This window comes from Monodelphis domestica, chromosome 8 (genome assembly GCF_027887165.1).
Source record: "Monodelphis domestica isolate mMonDom1 chromosome 8, mMonDom1.pri, whole genome shotgun sequence".
Taxonomy (NCBI): Eukaryota; Metazoa; Chordata; class Mammalia; order Didelphimorphia; family Didelphidae; genus Monodelphis; species Monodelphis domestica.
Window position 1 is genome coordinate 76645637 of NC_077234.1, and position 27431 is coordinate 76673067.

The 27431-nt window shown below is 34.3% G+C and overlaps 1 protein-coding gene across 4 annotated transcripts in view; it reads right to left on the reverse strand.

The window, feature by feature from the left end:
- The window catches only part of SPAG16 (sperm associated antigen 16), a 1430359-nt gene that overhangs the window by 495380 nt on the left and 907548 nt on the right, over positions 1-27431 (reverse strand). For 3 of the 4 annotated variants that reach the window (XM_007501789.3, XM_056807933.1, XM_016425102.2), the window contains one exon: positions 243-369. In XM_007501789.3, coding sequence (XP_007501851.1) covers positions 243-369 — 127 coding nt within the window. Of the gene's footprint in view, positions 1-242; positions 370-21248; positions 21385-27431 lie in introns of those variants that run through there. The other variant, XM_016425103.2, reaches the window with a different exon arrangement.

The following is a 27431-nucleotide window of genomic DNA, read 5'->3' on the forward strand; positions in this document are numbered from 1 at the left end:
TGAACAGAGCATCTAGTGAGAGTATAAACTGATAAAGGAGGAAACAGTCTGAATGTGGTCTGGGTGCCAAAAATAATTGAAAAATACAGAGATAAAATTATATATTAGGTATATCATTTATGGAAGATCAGGTTCAGACATCTAATTAGCATTCACATCCCCAAATTCCTTACCTGGCTGCATTAATTTTTGGTTAACTGTAATACATAGATATTTTCAAAGAGGCCAAATAATTATCTTACCATTCTAGCATCCCAAATAGACAGAGATTTGTCTGCAGAGCTGGTGAGAAGAGTGTTGGAGAAAGGGAAGAATTCAATACTGTTGACTGAGTCTGTGTGACCACGTAAGGTGTATCTGCATCTTTCACTGTAGATGGAGAAAAAAATGAAAATGTAAGATAAAAAACAAAATAACAACAGAAATAGTAAATTTTCTGAGAGTCAAATGATTTTTTCCCTTAAAGTGAGGATGAACTAAAATCAAAACAAAAAAATTCAAAGTGGGAAGAAATCTGAAAAAAAGAATAATTAATAGCATTACCTTGAAAATTAAGTTTTACCTTAAAATAACTTTTAATCTAAAAATCCCTCATATTTTTCCATTTCCTCATTTCATTTTAAGTGATAATAAATGAAAAAAAAAAACAGAGACACTGAAAAATTTCAGCAAGTGGCCTAAGGCCATTTTATCAGTCAGTCAGAACGTAAGGGGAAGGAGGAGGACACCCTATATTTTCCAATGACTATTCCAGGTCACTTCCCATAAACCTCCTGCCATTTTCCCCTAGAAAATCAACCTACCATGAAAGTCTGTAGTTATTTTGCACCTTTTGAAATGTTATAAGGGGTGTTTTTAACTTAATGTAGTATGGTCAATTTATCAATAACAGCAGATTCATTTCTTTATGTGTTTTTATCTTCAAGGCATGTTTTAAAGAAAAATGTGGTTAGGAGGAGAAAGACAAAGAACACAAAGGTCATTGATTCACATCCCTCTAGTGCCAAATGTAAAGATTCTTTCTTCATCTAATTCTATATAGGATGCCTAGGAGTCCTAACATAAAGAGTTAATGGCAAGGTGATGGTGAAGAGATACACATATGGAGAAGAATATGTCACTCTAAATGTGGCTTCATGGGAACTCTAGAAATTTCAGTAACAAAAAGGTACAAATGAGAAAGAAATGATTTCTGGGGATATTAAGTAAAACTTCATGGAAGATGTTGTATTTGAGCTCAGCCTTGAAAGGCATTGGCTATGTTTGGGGAAGGGAGGGGGAACATAGAAAAGAAGGGCAAACCTTAGCATCTTCCTACTCAAAAATTTCTCTTCTAGAATTTCTGTTAGGGAGTGAAGAAAGAAATAGTAGTGATTTTGAGTTATTTTTCCACCCTGTCTATTTTATTCAGCTAATGATCATACTGGAATACTATCATTTAATCTTAGAAAACATTGAAAATGAAAAACAATTAGAACATTTATTCATGTTTGTTTAGTTTTACGTTTTCAACACTAATGACTTTTATAACTATCATTGTTAAGGGATCTGAATTTCCACAACCATGTAGGAATGTTATTTCCTGAATTTTGTAGCTGTTTGTCAATCTTTTCATGCTTTCAATTAAAGCATAGGCTCTTAATTAAACTAATGGATGATTATTCTTCATAGTAGGATTTTAACCATTGAATTAATTCACCAAATCACTCTTCTCATTAATAGATACTTGTTTTTACAAAGTAAGTTAGGAGAGAGTAGCTTTTTGTGGAAAATATTAAAAAGCACCATTTCAGATATTGTGAAATTGAAATGCCATTAAACAACAAAGTAGAGATGTCAAGTAAATAGCTGCGAAAGTTGAGGTAGGAGATTTACCTGTATTATCTCATTTGTTCCCCGTAACAATCCTTTAAGGAAGGTATTATTATTTTCCTCATTTTACAGATGAGGAAACTAAGTCTGAGAAAAGCTAAGGGACTTCCTAGGATCACACAGCCACTAAATATCTGAGGTAGTATTAGAATTCAGTATTTCCTAACTCCAGGGACTGTGCTCTACTTATTATAGCATTTTGCTACCTTAGAGTTTGATTTTAGTTGATTGAAGCCACAGAAATTAATAAGAAAGTCATAGTGTTCAGGAGAGAAAAGAACTGAGGATAGAACCTTAGTGTATTGCTTCTGTTTTGAGTACTGGACAGGGCAGAGGAAGACAAAACACAACTATAGAAGAATCATAAGCTCAAAGAGTCATAGGCTTAGAGCTAGAAAAGAACAGCAGTGTCAAATAGTCCAGCACCTTCATGTAACAGATGTAGAAACTGAGGCTCAGAGAAGATATATGAAATGATCAGAGAAAGGATTTGAACTCAATAACTAAACATTAAAACAAATTAATGTATCTCCCTAGCATAAACAACCAAGTAAGTCATCCTTAAAATGTTCTTACTATAGACATATTTTTAAATCTTCATAACTTCTCTATCCAAAATAGATTAAAGATTTGTTAGTTTTCATTAAAACTTAAGCAATTTTGAGGGATACTCATTTGTGGTGGGAAGTTACAAATATCTTACTTAGCAATTATAATTTATGTACTTTCCAAAAAGAAAGGGGAAATATGTGTCTTCAGTTAGCTCAAGCGAAGAGAACACTACATAGAAGGGGAAAAAAAAGATACATTTGTCATGAATCACTGGCTTAAGGTTTGGGGGGGCATCCCATGCAGATAGACTGCAAGAACAGACTTGTGAGAGATTAATTAGCTGCCAGAGCAGGAAAGCCCATTCAGAATTCCTTCACAAGGTGAAAATGGACTAAAGTGTTGGACCATGACAGCACTGGAAGGGAAGGAAATGATTTGCACATTTCTATCAAAAACATAAACAGTGAAGCCTGATGCAATTTTCTGTTTCCCTTTCTGCTGTTATCCTAGTGTACAGTGATGAACTAGCTCATGAGCCATTTTCCCCTCTCACTCACCTCCTGTATTATCCTCCATCCATCTCACCTCCTTTCCTCCCTCTCTTTTCTCATCCCTCCGATTTAATTTATCACTCGGGTAGCTGAGTGATTGCTATTTCTTCAAACCTCCAACTGCCCATAAAACAATGTCGTCTACTTTCTGAGCTGAGATACACTTTCATTTAAAGTCTATTTATTGTACATTAGCTTGCTGTGGGAGGAAAGTAGTGTGAGGCACAAGTCTTTTGTTTAATTTTAATAAGAGGGCAAGTGTTTAGGCACTAAATTGTATTTTTAACACGCCAGACTTGTACCAAATATTCATTTGTACCAAATAAGTGACTTAAATAAAATTAAGATTACTGGAGTCTTACAGGATCTTGGACCTTTTACATTTAGTTTGAAGAAAAGAAGGTAGTGAATATTAAGAGAAAGAACTGACGACTGATATTGACTTGAAGGGGAAGAGGATTCTATTGCTTTTTTTAAAATCCTTTATTCCTTTTTATAAGTAACACTACTGCAATTAAAGTAATCTAGAAATGCTAATGATTTACTCATATTTTATTTTAATTAGGAATCTAAAATAAAAGTTTTCTATGGAGAACTTCAATCTGAAAATCAAACTCAAGAGTAAGTAAAATCTTTCTAACTCCACATATTGTACTTCTTAATCGCTAATATTAATGAGCTATTTTTAACCGTATTTACTGCCAACTGCTAGGACAATCCATCAGGATATGGCACTTTTATATGATATTACTGACATCTGACTTTGCAGATATCACAAATGAGAGAATATAACCTTGAGTTTTGATTCATCTATTTCATTATATTTTGTTATTGTTATTTTATATGATGAGAAAGATAAATAATTAGCCATTAAATATTCTAGAGTCTCTGCAGTCATAACAGTGACACAAATTGCACAAAATGAAGGTTTTAAAAAGTGGAGGATAACTTTTTGTCTATGTAGAAAACAGGGATGCAATCTTATTGATAATGTGCTTCTTGCTTAAGAAGAAATTCTAATTGGGCAAAAATTCTCTTAAGGCTATTCAAGGCATCCCTTCATTATTAACATAAAGAGAGACAGATGTAACAATAAGAATTAGAAGCAGCACATCATTTGAGCTCTGTCCTAAGTGAGGACTAGGTGCAGGGACTTTTCCAGGGTCACATAAATTGTGTCTGTGGCAGGACTTGAACTCAAATTCAAATCTCCTTGTCTCTAAATCTCAAGCACTATGTAATGTGCCACATACATACCTACTGTCCCACCTAGCTCAGCTCATTCTCTTAGAATCTTTACTTTTCTTCAAAGTTCAGCTCAAGTTTCACCTTCTCTGCAAGGCATTTTCTGATTCACCTAGATAACCATGTCCTCTTCCTCCTCCCCAAATTAACTGCCCTTTATTCTGCAGCAGAGGCTGTTTTATTTTTGTCTGAATCCTTGGCAGTAACACATTGTCTGAGACATCATGGTAGGTGCTTAATCAATATGTGATGATTGATCATTTTACTGATTTCTAGACTGTTCTAGAGAAATTGGGCTATAGTTTTAGAAAAGTTTTTAAACATAGACAATAAATTTTATTTAGAGAAAGTCTAACTGAAATCTTCTGAAAAAAATTCTCATTTTGGTTATATTATAAATAACATACCGACCAAGAGAGGAATTCTGAACAAAACATTAATGAACACTGACTTCAAAAATATTGTATTCTTCATTGTTTATACCATACACTGAACTCAGTTTTAAAATAACAGCCCATCTGTTCCTGATGCTCTCTTTTTCTATTTGCAATCATTTTCACTTTCTACTGTGATTTCTAATAGAGAGAGAACTCTCAGAAGTTCTTCTGTTTACTTTTGCTTCCATAATTCTAATTTAATGATTAAAACAGCAATCTTCGTTTGTCTATAAATACTTTCTGCTTACTTCAAAGGCACATATTGGCATTTGGTTGCTATCAGCCTTCGAGGTAATCTGTTATCTACTTCATAGCTTAATCAGGCAAAAATATGAATAGTTCTACTTATTTTTTTCTGTCTTTTATTCCACTGGGACAAGAGGGAAGAAGCAAAATGAAATGCTGGAGTGCTGGATTAGAGAGTTTCTGAAAGTCAATATCCTAAGTAAAACGGTCACTTATTTTTAAGAACCTGTGTCTTATGATGTAGAACCATGAAAGACATTCCTTCAGAAGACTAAAACTAAAGATAAGAGGGAAAAAGGCTTATTTTTATTTCTTTGTGGGCTTTGAGGGTTTTCTTTTAATAAGCAGGATGTTAATGTATATGTTGAAACTCATGTATACATATATAAATAGTGCATATGTATATATGTATATAGATAATCTATGAATTGAAATGTTTTATCTTTTATTAAGGGTCATTTCCCTTCTTCTCCCCCACCTTTAAATGAAGGAAGGATTGATATTTCAATGATTTTATGATCTAAATGTGTAAGGTCAAATAATAAAAATTATATAGTTTGGCTTTAAAATGAGTTGACAATTAATTTGATAAATTTTTAATGAGTGATATCATAAATAATTGATGTCCAATGATTTTCCCAAATCCTGCCTTGAGCAATGATTTCTAACTACTCACTACCAAATCTTTAACTAGAAACTAACAAGCAATAACATTGACAAATTGGAACTGCATACCTCTTTTGGTTTCCTTGTCAGTCTCTGTCCCTGTGGATGTGATAATGGGCATTTAAATGGTCAGAAGACAGGTAACAAGAGAGAGAAGAATGAACAGAAGAGAATAATCCACAACAGTAGCTAATTAGGACAGAGCCAAGTGTGGCAGATATCCTGGGAAGCAGTCCAGAAGAATCTCAGGATTTAGAGCTAGAGAGGCCCTTAAAAGACGGCCAACCCATTCATTTTATAGATAAAGAAGTGGTGCTGTAGGAAGACTCAGTGACCTGGTCAAGAAGAGAAAGTAGAGTGCTAGAGGAAAGAAGGAGAGAAGGAGCAGTGTCAAAGCCACAAAGTGGGTAGTATGACCAGGAATTGGCACTCTGATTTCAGACAAGGGTGAAATGAGAAACTTTAGCTGTTTTTCTCTTTCTTTTTCCTGACCTCCATAAGTATGAATGATATAGGCTAAAGAGGTATTCCAGCCTATGCCAAAGCTTCTTATCCTGGGTTCCTTGAACTTTTATGTTTTTAATATTTTAATGACTATATCTCTCTATAATTGGTTCAATTTATAATCCAGTGGGCTTTATCTTATGCATTTAAAACATTATTTTATGGAAGGATTTATTTGACTGCCAAAAGAATCCATGATACCAGAAAAGGTTAAGAACACTTATCTATGCCATCCAAAAAGGATTTGGCATTTTGTGGAGACATCATTCTAACCTTATTTTCTTTCCTAATACCCTGTACCTATCTGGTAGTATAAAAATTAGGCATTTGAATTATCTGTGGCTTTGAATTATTTATGTAATGGTTTTCTCCATTATTACAGAGAATAGAGAAGACTATGCCATAGATGCCCAAAGTCTACATTGATCCTCTAATTCATTAAGCCTTTAGGGAAATATAAAATCCATAAATGTTTTAAGTGTACTTTCTCATGTAGTGGTAGCTCTAAATTCATCAAAAGAATTCTGAAGATAAATAATTCATGATCTCGCATTGTTCTATTATCTATATTGGCACCAACAGGGTTACTTCATTCCTTCAATGTATATGGCTACTGCTACTCCTAGCTAAGATCAGCATGTTGTCAGACTTAATGTTTCACTGGTTTGGGATGGGAATAGCCCATATGAAATACAATGAGCATCCATTTAAAAATGGAACATTAAGGTAAAAGAGGACACCAAATACTGACCTGGAACTTTCATTTCTTCCATACCAGATCTCAGTCACTGTGATCTGCTCCATCTTATTTCTTTGGGTGCTAATGATTATACTGCAGACTTTGAGAAAATGAGAAAGTAGCTAAATTTTGTTTTTGATGGTAACTTACTGCCCATGTCTTTCCATTGTACAATTCTAGAACTTCATTCCATTTTAAAGAAAAGTTCTCATAGAATTTAATGGATATTCTTATTTTCAAATTTTGATTTGCTAGACTAGAGTAATCTTAGCAAATTGGCAACAGGCTCAGGCTATCTTATCTCTCTTCCCCATGCTCTACTCTCCATCTTTTGTTTTCTTCCCTCTCTTATTTCACTTCTTTTTTTCCTAACTGTGTCTCCTCTTTTATTTCCCCCAGAGATAGAGGGCAGTGAGAGAAAATTGGAGGGCACTGTAAGAGGAAAATCAATCCTCTCTTAAAGCACATTTTTTAAACCAATGCTTCCTTTGGAAATTAAAGAAAAATCACAAGAAACTTAAACTCTTACACATTTTAACTACAGCTTGAGTATATCTTTTCTTTCTTCCTGAAGTCTTTCCTCTTCTTTATCATAATGCCTCATATTCAACTTTTCAGAATTCAAATGTAGCAAAACTTAAGGAAATTTACAAAACTGTCCAATATGATGAACATGCAAATATGTATTAAAACTGATTTTTTGCATGCTGCCATTACTGGTATGGAAAACATTTCTTTACACTGGTATTAGGCTTTTTCCTCCTCTGAGTACACATTATTATGATAGTGGAAACTTCTTGAAGGGACCACTAAGCATAGGACTCTACATATAGAGGATTTACCAAAGGTCAGAGATCAATAACCTGTTCTATTCTGAATAAATGAAGTTGAGCACTAATGAGTTATTGGCCTTTGGAAAAGATAGCTTTCATAGATATTTCAGGATATTTTCAGCAAAACACTTTATAAAGTCTCTCCTGGACAAGACAGAGATGTGGACTACATACCAGTATATAGATAGATGGGTTTGACACTGTCTGAAGTATGCTATCCTAAGTAATCATTATTGTCTCAAAGTTATTGAGAAAGGAGGTCTCTATTGGAGTCCACATTATATCAATAGGTATAAATACAAAGCTTTATACTTGGTTTTAAAATCATCTTCACAATAAAATGGAGGAGTTAAAGCTCAATTAACCATATTCTACCTTTCATGGTATCCATTTCCTATCAGCAGTTCTTGAGTTCAACTCTTCCAAATTCCATATCCAATATTAGGACAAATAAATTGACTCATTTTTTTTGTTTAATTTAAAAAAATATTTAATTAATTAATTTAGAATATTTTCCCATCCTTACATGATTCATGTTCTTTCCCTTCCCTTCCCCCTCCCCCCATAGCTGACACACAATTCCACTGGGTCATCATGGGATTCCATCATAGGATCAAGACCTATTTCCATATTATTGATCAAGCATTTCTTTTTCTTCTGTGTTTCTACTCCCACAGTTCTTCCTCTGAATGTGGATAACATTCTTTTTCATAATTTCCTCAGAATTGTCCTGGATCATTGCATTGCTGCTAGTAGAGAAGTCCATTACATTAGATTGTGCCACAGTGTATCAGTATCTGTGTACACTGTTCTCCTGGTTCTTCTCCTTTCAGTATGGATCAATTCCTGGGGGTCGTTCCAGTTTACATGGAACCCATCCACTTTATTATTTCTTTTAGCACAATAGTATTCCATCAGCAACAGATACCAAAATTTGTTCAGCCATTCCCCAATCAGAAGGCATCCCTCATTTTCCAATTTTTTGCCACCACAAAGAGGGTAGCTATGAATATTTGTGTACAGGTCTTTTTCCTCATTATCTTTTTAGGGTATAAACCCAGCAGTACTATGGCTGGATCAAAGGGCAGACAGACTTTTAGGACCCCTTGGGCATAGTTCCAAATTGCCCTCCAGAATGGTTGGATCAATTCACACCACCACCAGCAATGTATTAATGTCCCAACTTTGCCACATCCCCTCCAGCATTCATTACTTTCCATAGCTGTCATGTTAGCCAATCTGCTAGGTGTGAGGTGATACCTCAGAGTTGTTTTGATTTGCATCTCTCTGATTATGAGATTTAGAGCACTTTTTCATGTACTTATTTATAGTATGACTCAATTTTTGATGCTCCATACTTTGTCATTTTACCTTCAATTGCTTCTTCCCTCTGATTAGACCACTGGAGGGCAGAGCATTAAACTTCCCCCAAAAGTTTCCTTTAGAAAGGCTCACAATCATGTGGTTTCAGTTTTCTGTCAACAGCTCTGCTTGGTTTTGACTCATGGACTACAAGCTCCTTGGGGGAGAACAATATTTCTCCTTTTCATATTGTATCTTTCATGCTAAGCACAGTGCCTGGCACATAGTATGAACTTAAAAAGTGTTTCCTGAATCAAATTGAAATGACTAAATAATTCACCTGGAAAAAAAAATTGTGACTAATTGACTGTATCCCCAAAGTCAATCAATATGTGACTTCAATGACCACCTGTTGCCTTTAAAATCAAACAAAAACTTCTGTTTGACTTTTAAAATCCTGCACAAACTGCCAGCAACCAACCTTTCCAAACTTGTTTTCTATTACTCAATGTTTTACACTTTGCATTTCAGTCAGTTTGAACTTCTTGCCATTCTTCATTATGATACTCATCTTTATGTCTTTGTGTCTTTGTGGTTTACTCCTTTGCATGACTATATTTCCCCCTCACTTCCACCCTAAAGAATCTCTTGTTCCCTTCAAAATGATAGCATGTAAATAAAAGGTCCTGATGCAATTCTTTGACTACTTGAACCATACCTATTCCCTCTCTTCCTCCCACATGATGACTAAGTAATCTGTGAGAGAAACTCCTCCCTTTGAAAAGAGTCCTCTTTTTCCTATTCTCATCCCAAACCTCAAATCTCATATGTTTTATTTAAGTGTCTGTTACCTGGTGGGCCATTCTATACCAGCAGAGGTTCTGGCACATAGTAGGTACATAATAAATATTTTCTTGATTGTCATTGATCAATTAGCTTATGTGATATTAAGATTCACTATGAGCATCATGGGTGTAGAATAAAGAAGGTAATAGTGCCATGTTATTCTGCCCAATCCAGGGTATATATGGAGTATGTTATATTTGGGATGTTAAAAACACTTGAGTTCATGTCATGTGAGGATCTGACTGAAAGAATTGAGGACATTTAATATGAAGAAGAGCTCTGTGTAGTGGTGACATTTGGGAGAGTAGAGCAGCAGTCTTCCAATATTGTAGGAAGAACCTTTTCCCCCAATCACAACTCTTCAAATATTTGAAGACTGCAGCAGGTGAGAGAGGGATTAGAATTATTCTGCTTGGTCTCATAGTTAAGGATGTGGAACAGTGTGTACATGTGGTAAAGAGATAGATTTAGACTGGATTTATAGGAAAATGTCCTAATGATTAGAGTTACTGAAAAGTGTTATGAACTGTTGGGGAGACAGTTCATTCTCTATCCTTAGAGATCTGCAAAGGTTTGCTAAACTTTTTTTTTCAGGGATATCCTAGATGTGATATTTAATTACAGTTTGCTCTAGAAGTCTTTTGGAATCTTCATAAGGATTCTCACCCACACCAGAAATTATTTTTTGCTGAATTTGTATATATTTTGTATTGTATTAAATGAGGGTGTTCTTCACGTCCAGCAGAACATAATTTTGAGTTCAGTAGCTGTTTCATTTGTCCCTTTGCTATCCCAAGAACTAAGTCTCAGGCACATAGCAAAATACATAATAAATGCATATTAAATGAATGAATGAGAATAAGCCATCTGCTTTTACATCTATTACATCAGTACCTTAGGAAAAAAATTGCTTTCGCTCACACAATAGGTTAAGTCATCACGTGGGGGAAGTGAGAACAAGAGAGAGAATTCAAGAGATATACAACATTGCATTTTATTTACATACATGCATATTTACATACATACATAAATAGTCAACAAGAAATCTAACAAAGTTTTCAAAAAGATTTAATAGTAGAGAAACATTAAGGAACTTCAGATTATTAAAATAATAGACTAATGTTTCCTTATTGTACTACATTTATTAAACTATATACCTTTTCATGCAATAACTTTAGCTTTATTGTTTTTTGTTCATGCATTTCTTAATCTACTAAAATAGGTCATTCAGAATGTTTTGAACCACCATTAATATGAATTAAAGGAAGGTTTATAATACTTTATTACCAGCACTATGCTAATCATACCTCCTCCCTATAGCAATTGCATAAACACTGAAGTAGTGAACATTCTCAAAGTACTCCTTATGTTAAAAAAAGTATTCTAAAATCATATCTCAAAAACAACCTTAAAAATAAAGACCAATTCATATGAACAATGTTATATTACACAAATTCTTCCATCAACTATAATTTTGTATTATGGTTTGATTGTTGAGAAATTGAAGATATCATTACTATGGAAACATCCCACTATTTACTAAATAGGGCAAGGCCTTGGCTCTCCATGTTTGGTGAGAAGATAGAAACATACTATTTCTAGGGAAAATGTACCACAGGATAACATCTTGATACTTTCCCATCATATATTTTTATCTTTAATACTTGATATGTTCTAATCAGGGACAGAGCTCTGTAGGCAGTATTCATGAACAAATATAGTAAGCTAGCTGACTTAAGGCATTAAATGCCAGTTTGTTTTGTACTTTTATAAATGTAACCTGCCACATATTTATATTTTGTTATCTCTCATTTTATTCCACTATAGATTTGTATATGATATTCCTAATTATTCATGCTAAATTCCAAAAACTTTCAGCATATCAATAAAGTACATGCTGTTATTTATGATTATACTTTTTCAGATCCATTTTTTCTTAAACAAAGCCTGTTTTATACATAGATGTATCCTTTTAAACAATATTTTTCTTTAAAATGAGTGTAGATATTGTGATATCAGTATTTTCTAGGAATGAAAGTATATATTCTTTAATTGGTCCTGAAATTAGTTTCTAAATTTTTATAATTATCAAAAGTTTTGTTGGGAGCTGGGTTTGGGTATAGACTCTGTGACCTCATTAGGTAATATAGTCTCAATGCCTATTGAAGCTATGATTTGAGGTATTAGATTGTGAGAATTCCTTCATGTTCTGCATAAAATAATGATCATGCCATTATTTAAATTTATTGACAAATGTTTAAAATATTGTACTTGCAATCATATTAATCATCTATGTATCACACTATCCTTCAAAGACAATGAGCAATCCCTTGAACTGGACTTACTCTGCCAATCTCCATTGGCATTGGGCAGCCTCTGTCCCCTAAGGTGTTGGAAGTAATTCCATTGGATATATTTGATATCAATTAGTCAATCAAACACTTTGTTTTTAGAAATACATACCATGTTAATTGGTACACATACACACAGAGAAACCAAAGTAAAAATCTATGACATACCTCTGAGAAGTACAGGGAGAGTGTAAGAGAAAGTGGACTTTAAGCTTCTTATCTATGTGGCAACATGAGTTAACTCAGCTCTCAAAAGTTCTTTGGCTAGAGTTCTCATGATGTTCCCCTTAGGAATTGTGTAACTTTTCTCCTGGGATCTCGTTAGAGCCTTTAATCTGCCTTTCCTCATAGTGCCCAGTCTGCTCTGGCTTCCTGATGCAGTCACTCCAAGAAGAAGGAAAAGAAGAAGAGGAGGAGGAGGAGGAAGAGGAGAAGAAGAAGAGGAGGAGGACAAGGAAGAGGAGGAGGAGGAGGAAGAGGAGGAGGAGGAAGAGGAGGAGGAGGAGGAAGAGGAGGAGGAGGAAGAGGAGGAGGAGGAGGAACAGTAGGAGGAGGAGGAGGAGAAGAAGAAGAAGAAGAAGAAGAAGGAGAAGAAGAAGAAGAAGAAGAAGAAGAAGAAGAAGAAGAAGAAGAAGAAGAAGAAGAAGAAGAAGAAGAAAAGAAGAAGAAGAAGAAGAAGAAGAAGAAGAAGAAGAAGAAGAAGAAGAAGAAGAAGAAGAAGAAGAAGAAGAAGAAGAAGAAGAAGAAGAAGAAGAAGAAAGAAGAAGAAAATGACTTTCTCTTTTATATTATTGAAATATCAAAGATATCTAGGACTTATTTATACCACTATCTGAATGAGTCAATTAAGTCATGTTCTTTACCTGAGAAAGGTATCAGGGCAAAGTGGTGTACAGATACTAATTCAGTTAATCCCACCTTTACATTAGCCATCTGTGCTGCTAAAAATCAAGTTTTATGAGAGAAGCAACAATTTCTTCACAGACTGTACTGTCATCTGGGTGATAAAGGCAACTGTTTCTGCAGTGTATTTCCTTTTGAAGACTCCCTCTTAATCACTTGGTGAGTAGAATCTTCCATTTAAATTAATCTGATGGTATTAAACTAAGAAAAGGACCACTAAACCATACATAGGAATCTCTGCAGCCTCCTTTTGACTTATAAAATGACATATGAATATCATCGATATTCTATTTTATTTCAATTAAAAATATTTTCCAATTATATTTAAAGCTGGTTCATTAGCATTGGGAAATTGAATCAGGTGTTTCACACCTTTGGTCTTCTTATCACTGATATTCAAGTTCATTAATTTTATCATCAAATTATCTCTAAAGTTGTCTTTTTCACCTTGTGTGTAGTCATCCTTTTTTAGCTGGACACATAATTGTTTTGTCATTCAGACACTATTTTCATCAGATGATGAAAGCCTACCACAACTGAAAGATGATTAAGATAACTTCTCTGCCTATTGGGAATCTGTGTTCCAAAATCCAGTTATAGTAGTCATTTCTGTATCTTCTCAGTATAGCATCATCTATCCATAAAAACTGTATCAATATACACACATATGTATCTAAAACTTAATTATCCATGGCAAATTTGTTTTTCAAGTTTATTGATAATTATCACTCAACACTCCACTTAATCATTCTCTGAATTCCTTTTATTTCCTTAGGCTATTCCCTAATTTCCCCTCTCTCCCATCTACACCTTTTCCAACACGACATACTTTTCAAAATCCTGTCCTTATTTTAAGGTCTATATGAAATACCACCATATTATGAGTATTTTCATGATCTATCTACCCCTTTGCATATATCTCACTACTATTAATTCTTTTGACCTCTTATTTGTTTACCTAAATGTATTTAATATATTTTCCTTAGATTATATTAGCCATGTGTTTATATAATCATGACTAGTAAATTGGAAGCCTCTCAAGGGCATAAATTGTATGTTATTAAATTTCTCATCCCTGCTCAAACACTTAGCACATTACCCTACACAAAATAGCTGTTCAGAAAGTACTTGGTGAATGAGAAAATGAATAACTTGCTTGATCAATGTCATCTACTGCTGATACTACTTTGTCAAATTACTTGAATGTTGACATTTTCTCCTGTACTGACTTTTAATTTGCATGGAACTGTAATATTCTGATAGAAACCCACATATTTTATCACCTTCCATGTCACACTGAAGGTCCTTCACACTGAAAGTCTTAACAAGAGGAAAGTTCTCATTGGAATATTGCATTTCATTATTTTAGGAGAAAAAGTGAATATTATCAAAGCAAAGAAATCATTGAGATACTCATTGTGTGGGGAAATTGTAGCAGCCTAGGTCCTTCCAAATCATGTTTTTACAAGCAATTGATATTGTTTTATCACTGATTCAACAAGCCATTAACTGTCCACTATTAGTTCAAGTTAGCATTTATTTATGGTCTGCTCTATGAAAGTGATGAAGCAATGTAGATAATGGCTAGAAAAGCCATGAAGCCTTGGGTTAAAGTGCTGATTCTGAAACATTGAATTATATTATTTTTATTGTTTATCCGAATGTTAAAATTACCAGACATTTCCTACTCTCCCTACCCTACCAGTACCATAGAATTTATCACCTGAAAAATATGTATATATAAATTATGTCTTTCAAGTTTCTACTTATCAGTTCTTTCTCTGGAGGTAGACATTCACAAGTTATTATTTAAATGTTAATTCTGTAGCTACATATAATGTTTCATTCTATTTATTTTGTTATTCATAAATTCATGTAAGTCTGTCAATATTTTTATATTAACCTGCTTGTCATTTCTTATGATGCAGCAGTATTTCATCACAATTATATGTCACAACTTGTTCAGTTATTCCCTGGGTGATAGACATCCTGTAAATTTTCAGTCCTCTCAAAGAGAGTTGCCATTAATATTTTGGAATGTAGAAGTTCTATTCATTTTCCCCTGATCCGTTGGAAAATGAACACAATAGTGGCATTTTAGAGTCTAAGAGTATGCAGTTTTATAAATCTCTGGGCATAATTCCAAATTGCTCTATAAAAAGGTTGGATCAGTTCAGTTCCACTAACAATGTATTAGTGTACATTGAAAAATATTGTTTGTATGACCACTAGTAAGTCATTTAGCATCTCAGTGTGCTAGGGAATTTTCTAATAAGAAAAATGACAGATAAATTTAGGAGTCTGAACAATAGGAGTCTCATCCTGGAATAAAGTTTAGAAAATCTCTTTGTTTAGACTCCTAAATTCATGTGGAACTACAGAGAATATGTTTAGATGTGATTACTAAAGGTAAGTGTTGGGTGATGAACAAGGCATGGTTAATAAAGGATTAGGGAATAATAATTTTGAGCTCACAGTAGGAATAAGGATAGCTAATGAAATAATAGCACAATGTTCCTTACAACTCTCTTTGCCTTAGACCAGGATTAATGTTAGATTCCAAGTAAGAACTGAGTATAAATATGTGCTTAAGTCTACTCAACTGCCAGAATATACAGAGAGTAAGTAGTAGAGAGCCAGGTAGGCCATTTGGACCAGCATAGATGAAAAAATACCATAAATTTTTTTAGTTTTTTGTTTCAATGCTGACACAAAGGGAAAGAAATTATGAAATGAAACTCTTCTTTTAAATGGCATTATTAGAAAATCTTAAAAACTTTATTAAAATAGTCTAAGCATACATATAATTCACTTTTGAATCATTACCTTCACAAATTAATTTTAAAACAGTTTAATTTTGTTATATTTTCTTTATAAATAAGGAAATCTGGGTATTTATTAATTTAAACATAATATGCAAGTAGCTATTTTGAAAGAAAGGGAATTTGCCCATCTATCTATCCATCTATCCATCTATCTATTTTTGCCATTGATATGTACTGACAAATAATTTTAACAATTTCTTTCTATGAAACTATTATTGTATTTTATATAATGATGTGGTCATGTGTGAATATAAACAGCTTTGCTTTAATTTCATCATTTACCCTTAATATAATCCACAGATTTGCTTTGTGAATTACAGTGAACTTAACTATGACCTTTTTGTTAATACTGTGATAACTGATAATAATTTCAGTCACAGAAATAATTACTATTTTTAAACTAATAATTGATTTCTCATTGGATTTCAGTGTTTCATTTAAATGATCTTTTTGAGTAATTATGCAAGGTAAGAGAGCATATGCTTTATAAGTGAAGAAAAAAATTTAGGGAGAAAGGAAAAGATTGCAAATCATCCCTCTAGTAAAACTCTTCTAGCTTTTCCCCAGAAATTTTGGACTTTTCCACTTTGAAGTCTTCACTACTACCTTTGTTCCTGCCTAAAGTTAATTCAGTAGGTCTAGTCTGTCTTTGAATCAATACTGTATATTGGTTAAAGGAAGAAGAGTTATAAGGGTTGGGCAATGGGGATTAAATAACTTGCCCAGGGTCACACAATTAGGAAGTGCCTGAGGCCAGATTTGAACCCAGGAGACTTCCATATCTAGGACTGGCTCTCAATTCAATGAACCAACTAGCTTCTTTCTTTCTTTTCTTCTTCCTTCCTTCCTTCCTTCCTTCCTTCCTTTCTTTCTTTCTTTCTTTCTTTCTTTCTTTCTTTCTTTCTTTCTTTCTTTCTTTCTTTCTTTCTTTCTTTCTTCTTCCTTCCTTCCTTCCTTCCTTCCTTCCTTCCTTCCTTCCCTTCCTTCCTTTCCTTCCTTCCTTCCTTCCTTCCTTCCTTCCTTCCTTCCTTCCTTCCTTCCTTCCTTCCTTCCTTCCTTCCTTCCTTCCTTCCTTCTTTCTTTCTTTCTTTCTTTCTTTCTTTCTTTCTTTCTTTCTTTCTTTCTTTCTTTCTTTCTTTCTTTCTTTCTTTCTTTCTTTCTTTCTTTCTTTCTTTCTTTCTTTCTTTCTTTCTTCCTCCCTCCCTCCCTCCCTCCCTTCCTTCCTTCCTTCCTCCATCCCTTCCTTCCTTCCTTCCTTCCTTCCTTCCTCCCTCCCTTCCTTCCTTCCTGTCTGTCTTTCTTTCTCTTTCCTAACAAGAATTGTAAAGGCTAAGAAAGTTAAATGATTTGCCTCAAAATAATAAAACTAGTAGAATTCAGTTCTTCTTAACTTGTACTCTTTATTTTTATATGCATTTAATCTCCAAGTTTGTTCTCAGATCCTTGAGGGAAATAATTAAATTACATACTTCTTTTATATTCCTTGTTTAAATGAATTTCTACTAATTTTGTGCCAAATGGACTGGGCAAGTTCTTTTCTTCAACAGGGATTGAGAAAAAAAAATTAAAAAGGCATTAGAATCATCCCTGAAACATAAGAAGAATGATGGATATGGTTGTTGCCCTTACTTTCAGGTCTCTTTAGTAAAGAAGTGACTCCTCCCTAATGCCTGCCTGGCAGACCATCATGGACAACCCAGAGGCATGAAGGCTGTGCTCAAATGAATCAATGCCACGATATCACTACATACATTTATTGAATATCCTTTCCCTGAATTAGTTAACTAAATTTCCTTCTGTTAACTCTGGAATAACCTTCTGATGTTTCATTTATTCTACTGTAGAACTAAACAAACAGGAATCAAACTTGAGTCAAGCATGCCTAGGTTAACTAATTAAATTTACAACACTTTATTCTTCTTGGTGATTCATTGCTTAAAAAGGTAAAAACTATTTTATGTCAGTTTCCTCATTTTAAGAAATGAGGGTTAGAATATATCATCTCTAAGGTCTCTTCTGTCTTTATGGGTCTGTAAATTAATCTATTACAAATTCTATAGATTTATTCAGAAAACAAAGATGTTTTAGAAGACAACAATTTACATTTAAATGTCCAAATCTACAAAATGTAATAACAGATTTATATTAAACATGCTTCCAGGACACTGAATCTAAGAAAGAGTTTTAAAATTTCAATAATAACAAGTATATAGTTAAAGATTTTAATCATTGCAATATCATTAAGATGCCATTCAATGGGTAATTTTGCAACATAGTGAGACATGACTCACTCCTCTATAAAAAAGTCCTCAATTAACACATCATCTGGAAACAACAATGAGCTGATGTCATTTCTTATAAACTCAGTGGAGAAGTTAACATTTAAATGTCCACATTTTATTTTAGTTTCTTGTACTCTTTCCATAGAAATTTTTGAGGTAAATCTTTGATGTGTTTTTTATAATGGATAACAAAAATTTTGTATGTTTATGTGTATGTATGTATATATATATACATATATATATATATACATATAAGAGAAACCATGGTGTGGTGGAGAGAGAACCAATCTTTTGTTAGGAATATTTGGGATCAAATCCTGTAATTGGTAGAGCCTGCCTTTGTGACCCAAGGAAAAATGATGTAACTTTTATTTTTTTCCAAGCTAATGAGTTCCTTCTCAATATCTACAAATGAAGTTTCCATATTGGAAATTTTCTAAAAGGATGAAAAAATTTTGGAAAATGCATACGTCCTATATATGCCTATGTAACACAGAATACATGTATATACACACATGCAAATCTATGAAATTCACATGCCTGCATACATATATATATGCACACATGTATATAATTTGGATCAGATCTTTTGCCTTTACATCCTTGCCCCCCCAGTTTTTTAATTTGCTAAATGATTAGTTTGTACCTAGTGTTACTAGGAACTAAAATTTCATTAGTATTAGGAAAAATAGAATTTAAGTGATTTTTCCAGGGCCATGCAGACAATATGAGTAAGAGACAGGCCTATAATCAAGTCCTGATATTGAGGACAGCTCTTCAGATATTATCAAATGTCTCTCACATATGTAAAATAAACAATTATGTGTACATACATTAACTCAAAATTATAATATCATGATATAAATAACAATAACATATTTCTAGAGTACTTCAAAACATTTTTCTCACAACAACCATGTGAATTAGGTATTTAAATGATAATATTTTGCCAAGAAACAAATGAAATTTTTGGTTTAGGATAGAAAAAATATTAAATAAAATTGGTTAACATAGAATGTTATTGACAATGGAAAAGACCAACTGCAAATAAATACTTAACAATTTGTTATTTTTCTGAGTTGAAAATACTACTACTAAAGAATCCCTACTCAGCCATGGTCAAAACCCATCCATGACACTGTTGGGTTTGTAACCCCAAGAAGTAATAAGGAAAATGACTTGTACAAAAATATTTATAGTAGTGGTCTTTGTGGTGGCAAAAAAAAATGAAAAATGAGGGGGTGTTCATTAATTGGGGAATGGCTGAATAAATTGTGGCATGTGATGATGATGGAAATATTATTGTGCTGGAAGGAATAATAAACTAGAGGATTTCCATGTGAACTGGAAAGAATTCCAGGAATTGATGCAGAATGAAAGGAGCAGAACCAGGAAAACATTGTATACAGAGACTAATACATTATGGCACAATCAAAAGTAAAAGACTTTTCTACTAGCAACAATGCAATGACCCAGGACAATCCAGAGGAAATTATGAAAAGGAATTCTATCGGCATCCAGAGAAAGAACTGTGGGAACAGAAATGTAGAAGAAAAACATATGATCAATCAAATAGATTTATAGGGGTATGATTAGGGTTTTGATGTTAAAATATCATTCTACAAAAACATGAATAGCATGGAAATAGGTGTTGAACACTGATACATGTATAACCCAATGGAACTGCTTGTCAGCTTCAGGAGGGAGGAGGAAAAAGTGGTATTGGTGAAGTATCATGAATCATGTAATCATGGAAATGTATTCTAAAATTAAAAAAAATACTATCAATAGTAATAATAATGAAAATAATTCATTTAAATTTTCTTCTTGCCCTATATTGTAGCACAGAGATGATCTTTACTCTTGAAGCCTAGGCTAGTGACTTTTCAATGAAGGTGGAAAATTGCTAACTAGCGGTCCAGTGATGATCTTCATATTACACAAATAAGACAATCGATCACTAGATTATGGACATTTTTATGACTGTCCCCCATGCCTAGCATATTCTAGCTCTTTATCTCCATCTACTATGACCTATTCTGGATTCTTTTAAGTCTCGTCTAAAATCTTATCTTCTATAGGAAACCTTTCCCAATTCCTTCCCTCTTTTAATTATTTTCTATTTAACCTGAACATAGCATATTCCTAAGTGTTTTTTGTTTTTTTTTTTGCTCATGATCTCCTCTATTAGATTATGAACACCTTCAGAGTAGAAATTGTCTTTTGCCTCTTTTTGTATAGTTCTTGCCATATATTAGGTGTTTAATAAATATCTAATGACTGGATGTATGGGGTGTATGGGGTGCTCAGGGAGGGGTAGTATCTCTGGTATGGAGGGCTTGTTGTGCCCTCCTAGGGCAGTTCTCCAGCCTCTGACCCCCACCTGTCACCCAGCTCTCACTTCTGGCTCCCAGTAGCTGCTAGCATGCAGCAGCGGCCACACCCCGGGCAACGGCTTCCACAGGCCCGCTAAACCTTGTGAGGGTAGCCATCAGGTCGTCATGGACCCCTGGTGAACTAGGGCTTTGCTCATACAGCATGTGAAGACTGTTTTGGCGGAACAGACGGAAGAAACCAATAAGAAGGTTCAATGGCTGAAATGGCGATACAGCAAAGCACTGCGGAGTGCTAAGGGCGTGTTGGAGCACAAAAGACAACACAGCCATCTGATGCAGCTGAGGAAGTCTCCAGGTGTAACGATTTTTTGTACCAATGGACCAATGCCAAGAGAGTGGGACTATCTCTGTGCATTGACTTTTCCACTTAAATCTCCCTCACGCACAAGTGTCTTTGCAAATACGCACAATCGTTACCGAGAGACTACTACCACCACCAATGATTGGATGACTGATGTGTCTATTGATAGGACCAGACTTGCTTAGATGGGAAATGGTGAGTCAAAGGAGGATGTATTTTCGTTTGTTTGTTTGTTTTTGTTTATAACTCCTAAATGTTGATTCTTAAGTAGAATAAAGACTAGTAAGCCTCTTAAGTAGAGATTCTTAAAGCCTCCTGACTTACAGAGGAGTTACAATTTATATCACTAAAAAAATTATCCATGATGATATTATTAGAGGTCCTTGGAGTACTGAATTAAAATAGAAATAAATCATACAAACACAGAATCATACTGATTTTCCTTGTATTTTAATGGCAGAATTTTTCTGAAGCATTTTTTGTTGTAGAAGGGGAAGGAATCAAGGGATGCCATGTTCTTCAAAAATTCAAAACTATGAGTGACCAAAAAGAGCAAAGAAGAGATATAGGATGATTATAAATAGTCTGAAATATACATTCAATGTTACAAATTATTAGATTTGTTGCAAAAAATAGCATAAAATATATCATTCTAGTAATATATGAAGTGGGATGGTCACATAGGGACAGCACAGGTTAAAAGATGCTGAACTGTTACCTATAGAATGGTACAGGACTATAAGCAGATCCCCATGGAATATTTATGAAAAATAGGGAAAGATTTATATAGGAAGAAGTATTGCAGTTAGGTTTTGAGGTGAAAATAAATGAATGACTGTGATCAGAGATCCACTCAATCACCAAAAGACTGAAATAGTGTATCATTTGTAATATTAGTATATTTTTAAATTAGCTTTTTCCTAAGTTATATTCTGCAGTGTAACTGTAGCATAGAGAGCATTGTGTCATAGTAGATAAAGAACTAGCCTTGGAATCAGGGAAACCTGGGTTCAAATCTTACCTCTGAGTAGGAACAAAAAGATATCTACTAGGGGCAGAAAATCTTTATAATGCTCAGGCTCTTCTGTGGGAGGGAGTTTCACTCATGAAATCACACTTTAGGTAGAAAATGAAATATCTTTTGCTTAGTGCAATTGTTACTAGTGATATTTTTAAATTTTTTATTTCATTCAGACACATTTTCATCTTATTTGATGTACTAACCAAACTAAAATGTGCTGAATTCTAAAGAATAAAAGTCCATTTCTATATTGGTCTTCAATTCTTCTCCGGGACATTTGTGTTCTTTACCTAATCCCTACTCTGAGGACTGTGAAGTTGGAGCTTTATTACTTTAGTGCTGAAATAATTGAATTCAGGGAGTAGTTTTGAGAATGATAGTGTTTTGTAAAGTTAATTTGATTCTTATTCAATTTTACCTCAATCAGATGGGTCAGACAAAGAGAGTAAATCATGGCCAACAAAATGTTCGTCAGGTAGCCTCTAATTTTCATTGTAGAAACAACTCTTTTAAAATTACTCTATGGTTCAGCTGCCTTTAGATGTCAATTTAAAAATCACATAAAAGTCTGTACAAACAATTTGGTAATTGTACTAGCTTGAGTTCTGCTGTCATTGTACCTACTATACCTACTATAGTAGGTTCATTTACAAGGCATCTGTCCAGTATATTAGTTACTGATTTCAATCTACTCAATATATATCTTTCTATAGAAATCTATATTACTTTGTAACCACTGACTTTATTTAGCTTCATTTTCTCCCTTATTTTAAATTAGAATAAATCATATTTAAAATGATGCAATGTGGTTGAAATGCAATGAAAACAAAAACTTAAAAATTCAAGTAGAAGGAATGAATTTAAGTATGTTTTAAGCTAGTTTTCTTCAGAATATTTTAGTTCTTTATATAACTTAAATTAATGGATCTCCTTAAAGATTTGATATTTTATATCCATAGCTTTGTGAAACATGGTAATATATTCTAGATCATGTATTTGCCATGCTCATAAAGCCACAGATATACCAAAGGTCTCTGATTTGTAACAAGAAGCTATGTGAATAATGATAAATGCTACTTAAATTAGGTATTAATTAAATCAATTAATATTTAAATAGTGTAAGTTATTAAATAATTTATTGTTAATAACAAAATTAATAACTGAATGAATGTTATTTTTATTATTACATATAATCTTTGAATAATTTTATATGCTTACTTTGTCATGTACTATCATATATAATCATATTTTTTCATTCTTGTACACACATTTTTTCTAAATCTCTAATCTTATGTACTTATTTACATATTTAAATATTCATATTTATCATTGAAATTTAATATACAATATGAACTTTCAAGAGGAAAATAAAAGAAAATAAAATTTAAAACCATGATGATATTATAAACCTCAGAGAAACATTTTTTGGCAAACTCTAAATCATTAAGTGGTGAAAAATTTTAGAAACAAAGTCACATAAATTAGATAACTAAAAGACCTGCTCAGCATCATAGAGAAATATAGCTTGTAAAGAAAAGGAATGGCCATTTACATAGAACCTATTATGTTCCATACACAAGTACTTTACAATTATTTTCTGATTTGATCCTCCCAACTATCCTGCAAAATATCCCCCCTTTTTGCAGTTGAGGAAATTGAGGCAATCAATAATCAAATAGCTTGCCATTGTTGGTAAATAACACATAGTTGGTAAATCTCTGAATCTGAATTTGAGCTCAGGTCTTTCTGATTCCATGCCAGATACTCTATATAACTTAGCTTCCTCAAATAGTCAATCAATCATTTATTAAGCACACATTGTACACTACTGACTATGTGAAATGCTAAGGACACACACACATACACACAAACAAAAATAGTCACTGCTCTCAAGTAACATATTATAATGGGGAAAATGTTATGTACATAATTCGGTGTGTATGAGAAACATAAAGAATAGGTAGAAGAACATAATATGAAAAGATCCTAAAAGTGAAGGGTACTGAAAAATGGCCCTTGTATTGCACTTATCCTTGATGAAAGTAGGGTAAACTACAAGGCAGAGGTGAAGGCACAGAGAATTCTCGCTACAAGGAATAGTCAGTATAAAAAGAATGAAAATACAATATGGAGTATCATATTCATAGAACAGTAAGTAGGTACTCAGTGTAGCTAGATCTCAGGGTGCATGGGGAGGTATAAGGTAAAAGATAACACAAATGGTAGGAAGGAGCTGAGTTAGGAAGTACTTCAAATTCCTAACAGAAGATTCTAGATTTTAAACTGTAGAAAATTGGGATCTATTATTGTTCCTGCAGCAAGAGGGTCACCTGGTTGTAACTGTGCTTTAGAAAGTCACCAAGGCATCTGAAGAATGTATAGTATTAGTGAAAGGCTTGAGGCAGGAAAATCAATTAGAATGCTTTGACTGTATTGCAGGTGAGAAGTGATAAGGGCCAAAATAGGGTTCTGGTTGAGTAAAAGAAAATAAAATTATGTACACCAGAGATATTGAAAATCTACAACTGACATAATTTGGCATTGGATTAAATATGTGAGAGGAATGATCATAAGGAGTTAAAGGTAATACAAATTGTAAGCGTGGAAGATGGTGGTGCCTTCAATAGTAACAGTGAATTTCTAAAGAAAGGAAGATTTGGGGAGAAAATAAAATCTAAATGTTGAATTTGAAATGACAACTGGACATCCAAATTTAAAAAAAATGTTAAATTTTTTGCTTATTTTACAATATATATATAATATATAATACAATATATATGTAATATATAATAATATATATAATATATAAATAGTGGTATTCTATTAGTGACCGAGAATGACAATTGTCTTGGTGCATTATCATCTATTGATGTACCCTCATGTGGCTTTGCAGTCCAAAGACTGAGGTGCAAAGTTTGTGGCACATGGGGCATGGGACGCCAGTTGTTACAGGAGGTGCGGTTGTGGCCTGGTGTTGGCGTTCATGGTTCATGTGCAGTGGCAAGACATCAACATCGTTCATCTTCAAAGGTGGTGGTGGCATGGTTAATGTGGGTTCGCCAGCTGCTTCTGACAGAGGCAGCGAGTTCTAGTTGCTTTGGTGTAATGCCAGCCCACTTCAAGTTTGACTTTAGCTGATCCTTGAATTCTTTTCTTTGGTCGACCTTTTTTCCTGAGTCCAGCTGACAGTTCACCATAGAATACCTGTCTTGGTATTCGCTGTGGGTCCATGCGGATGACGTGTCCAGACCATCATAGCTGGGTTTTGAGTACCATGACTTTGATGATGGTGGAGTTTTCTCTGTCAAGGACTTCCTGGTTGGTGATACGTTCCTGCCATCGGATCCTCATGATTGACTGGAGGGAGCTTTGGTGGAATTGCTCCAGCTGTTTCATGTGCTTCCAGTACAGTGTCCATGTCTCACAACCATTCAGGAGCGAGCTGAGCACCACTGCGTTGTACACTTGGAGCTTCGTCGCAGTGCTTACACCGCTGTGTTGGAGGACTTTGGAGCGCAGCCGCCCGAGTGTCTGGCTGGCCTTTTGGATCCTGGCATTAATCTCGTGGTCTAGGGACCCGTCGTTGGCAATGGTGCTGCCCAGGTACTTGAAAGTGTTGACATTAGAAAGCTGCATGCTGTCGATTGTAATGCACGGCTGGTTCGTTGGCCTCCCTGGTGCAGGTTGGAACAGCACCTCTGTTTTGCTGAGGCTGATAGTCAGGCCAAACAGTTTTGTTGCAGTGGAGAACCTGTCCACAATGGTTTGGAGATGATTTTCTTGGTGGGCCATGAGAGCACAGTCATCTGCAAAGAGAGATTCCAGGATGAGTCTCTCTGTTGTCTTTGTTTTTGCAGTCAGGCGGCGAAGGTCGAATAGTGAGCCATCCAGTCGGTATTTGATGTAGATGCCGAGGTCTAGATCCATCACGGCATGTGGTAATATTTGGGTGAAAAATAGGTTGAGTAGTACCAGAGCGAGGACACAGCCTTGTTTCACGCCATTGGAGATGTTGAAGCGATCGGAAGTCTCTCCACCAGATAGGACTTCCCCTGTCATGTCGACATGAAAGAGCTGGATCAGTTTGAAGAATTTTGCTGGGCAACCGAGCTTGCTGAGGATCACCCCCAATGAGTTCCTGTTCACCATGTCAAATGCCTTTGTCAAGTCTATGAAGACAATGTAGAGACTCAGGTTCTGCTCAAGGCATTTTTCCTGCATTTGCCTCACCGTGAAGACCATGTCAATGGTGCTACGATCTGATCGGAAGCCACATTGTGATTCAGGCAGGTTCTGCTCTGAAACAGATGACAGGAGTCTGTTGAGTATAACACGGGCGAGGATCTTTCCGGCAGTGGAATGTAGTGAGATGCCTCTGTAGTTGTCACAGGCTGCTTATGCGCCTTTGTTCTTGTATAGAGCTATGATGGAGGCACCTCTGAATTCTGGGGGCATGTCTTCCTCTTCCCATATGCTAGTCAGCACTATGTGGAATGCCTAAAGTGCCTTTCCATTTAAGGCCTTGTATACCTCAGTTGGGATCCCATCTTTACCAGGTGCCTTGCCTGCACTCATTTGTTTAATGGCTTTTTGGACTTACTCTATTGAAGGAGGGATGTCAAGTTGTTCAATGGTGTGGTTTTGGGGGATCTGGTCAAGAGCGCTTTTGTCCACTGAAGAGGGTCGGTTGAGAAGCTGACTGAAGTGTTCTTTCCACCTGTTGCTGATGCCTTTTTTATCTTTTATGAGAGGATATAAATATTCTATAGTAATATGTAGTATCCTGTATGTAATTAGCACTTTAGTCGTCACAGGAACCTCTCAAATGATGTGAATCTGCAAGTATAACCCATGAATCAAATATGTCCTACTTCATGTTTTTTTCTATTGCACACAAGCTAAAAATGTTTATTTTTATTTAAAATTAAATTAAAAGACCTAAAAATTGCCTCTATATTAATAAATAAAATAAAATCAAGAGTATTAAGAATATTTTTTCATATTTAAATATAATTGTTTACTTTTGTTCTTATGTGCTTATTTCCATACTTGCATTATCTCTTTCTGAAAGGATGAGCCTCAAAGAAAAGTTATCTTTGTCACTAAGGGTTTATTTATCTTGTTTATCTTTCTGTATTTAAATACTTTTTCTTTCAATGGACCAATATGATAATGGAATTAATTACCCATTTTGCTAATCTGTGCAATTATTACTCAAATGCTACAGATGAAGAGGCAATTGATAGGTCCTGGACAGAGATAGACAGAGACAGATAGACAGACAGACAGACAGAGACAGAGAGAGAAACGTTAGTGATTATATCTAAATGTCATTATTGAGATTTTAAGCTAGAGAAGAAATTTATTGAACTATTTTTAAATTAAGAATTTTTTTACATTTTTAAATGAAATTTTTAAAGTGTAAAAATTATCCTCAATTCATAGGCCATATAAATATATGTGGTAGTACATATTTGACTTTGGAGCCTTAATTTTAGTCCCCTTACTCTATATTATTGCATATATTAATGGTGTACATTTGAGATGAGTGGCACACTG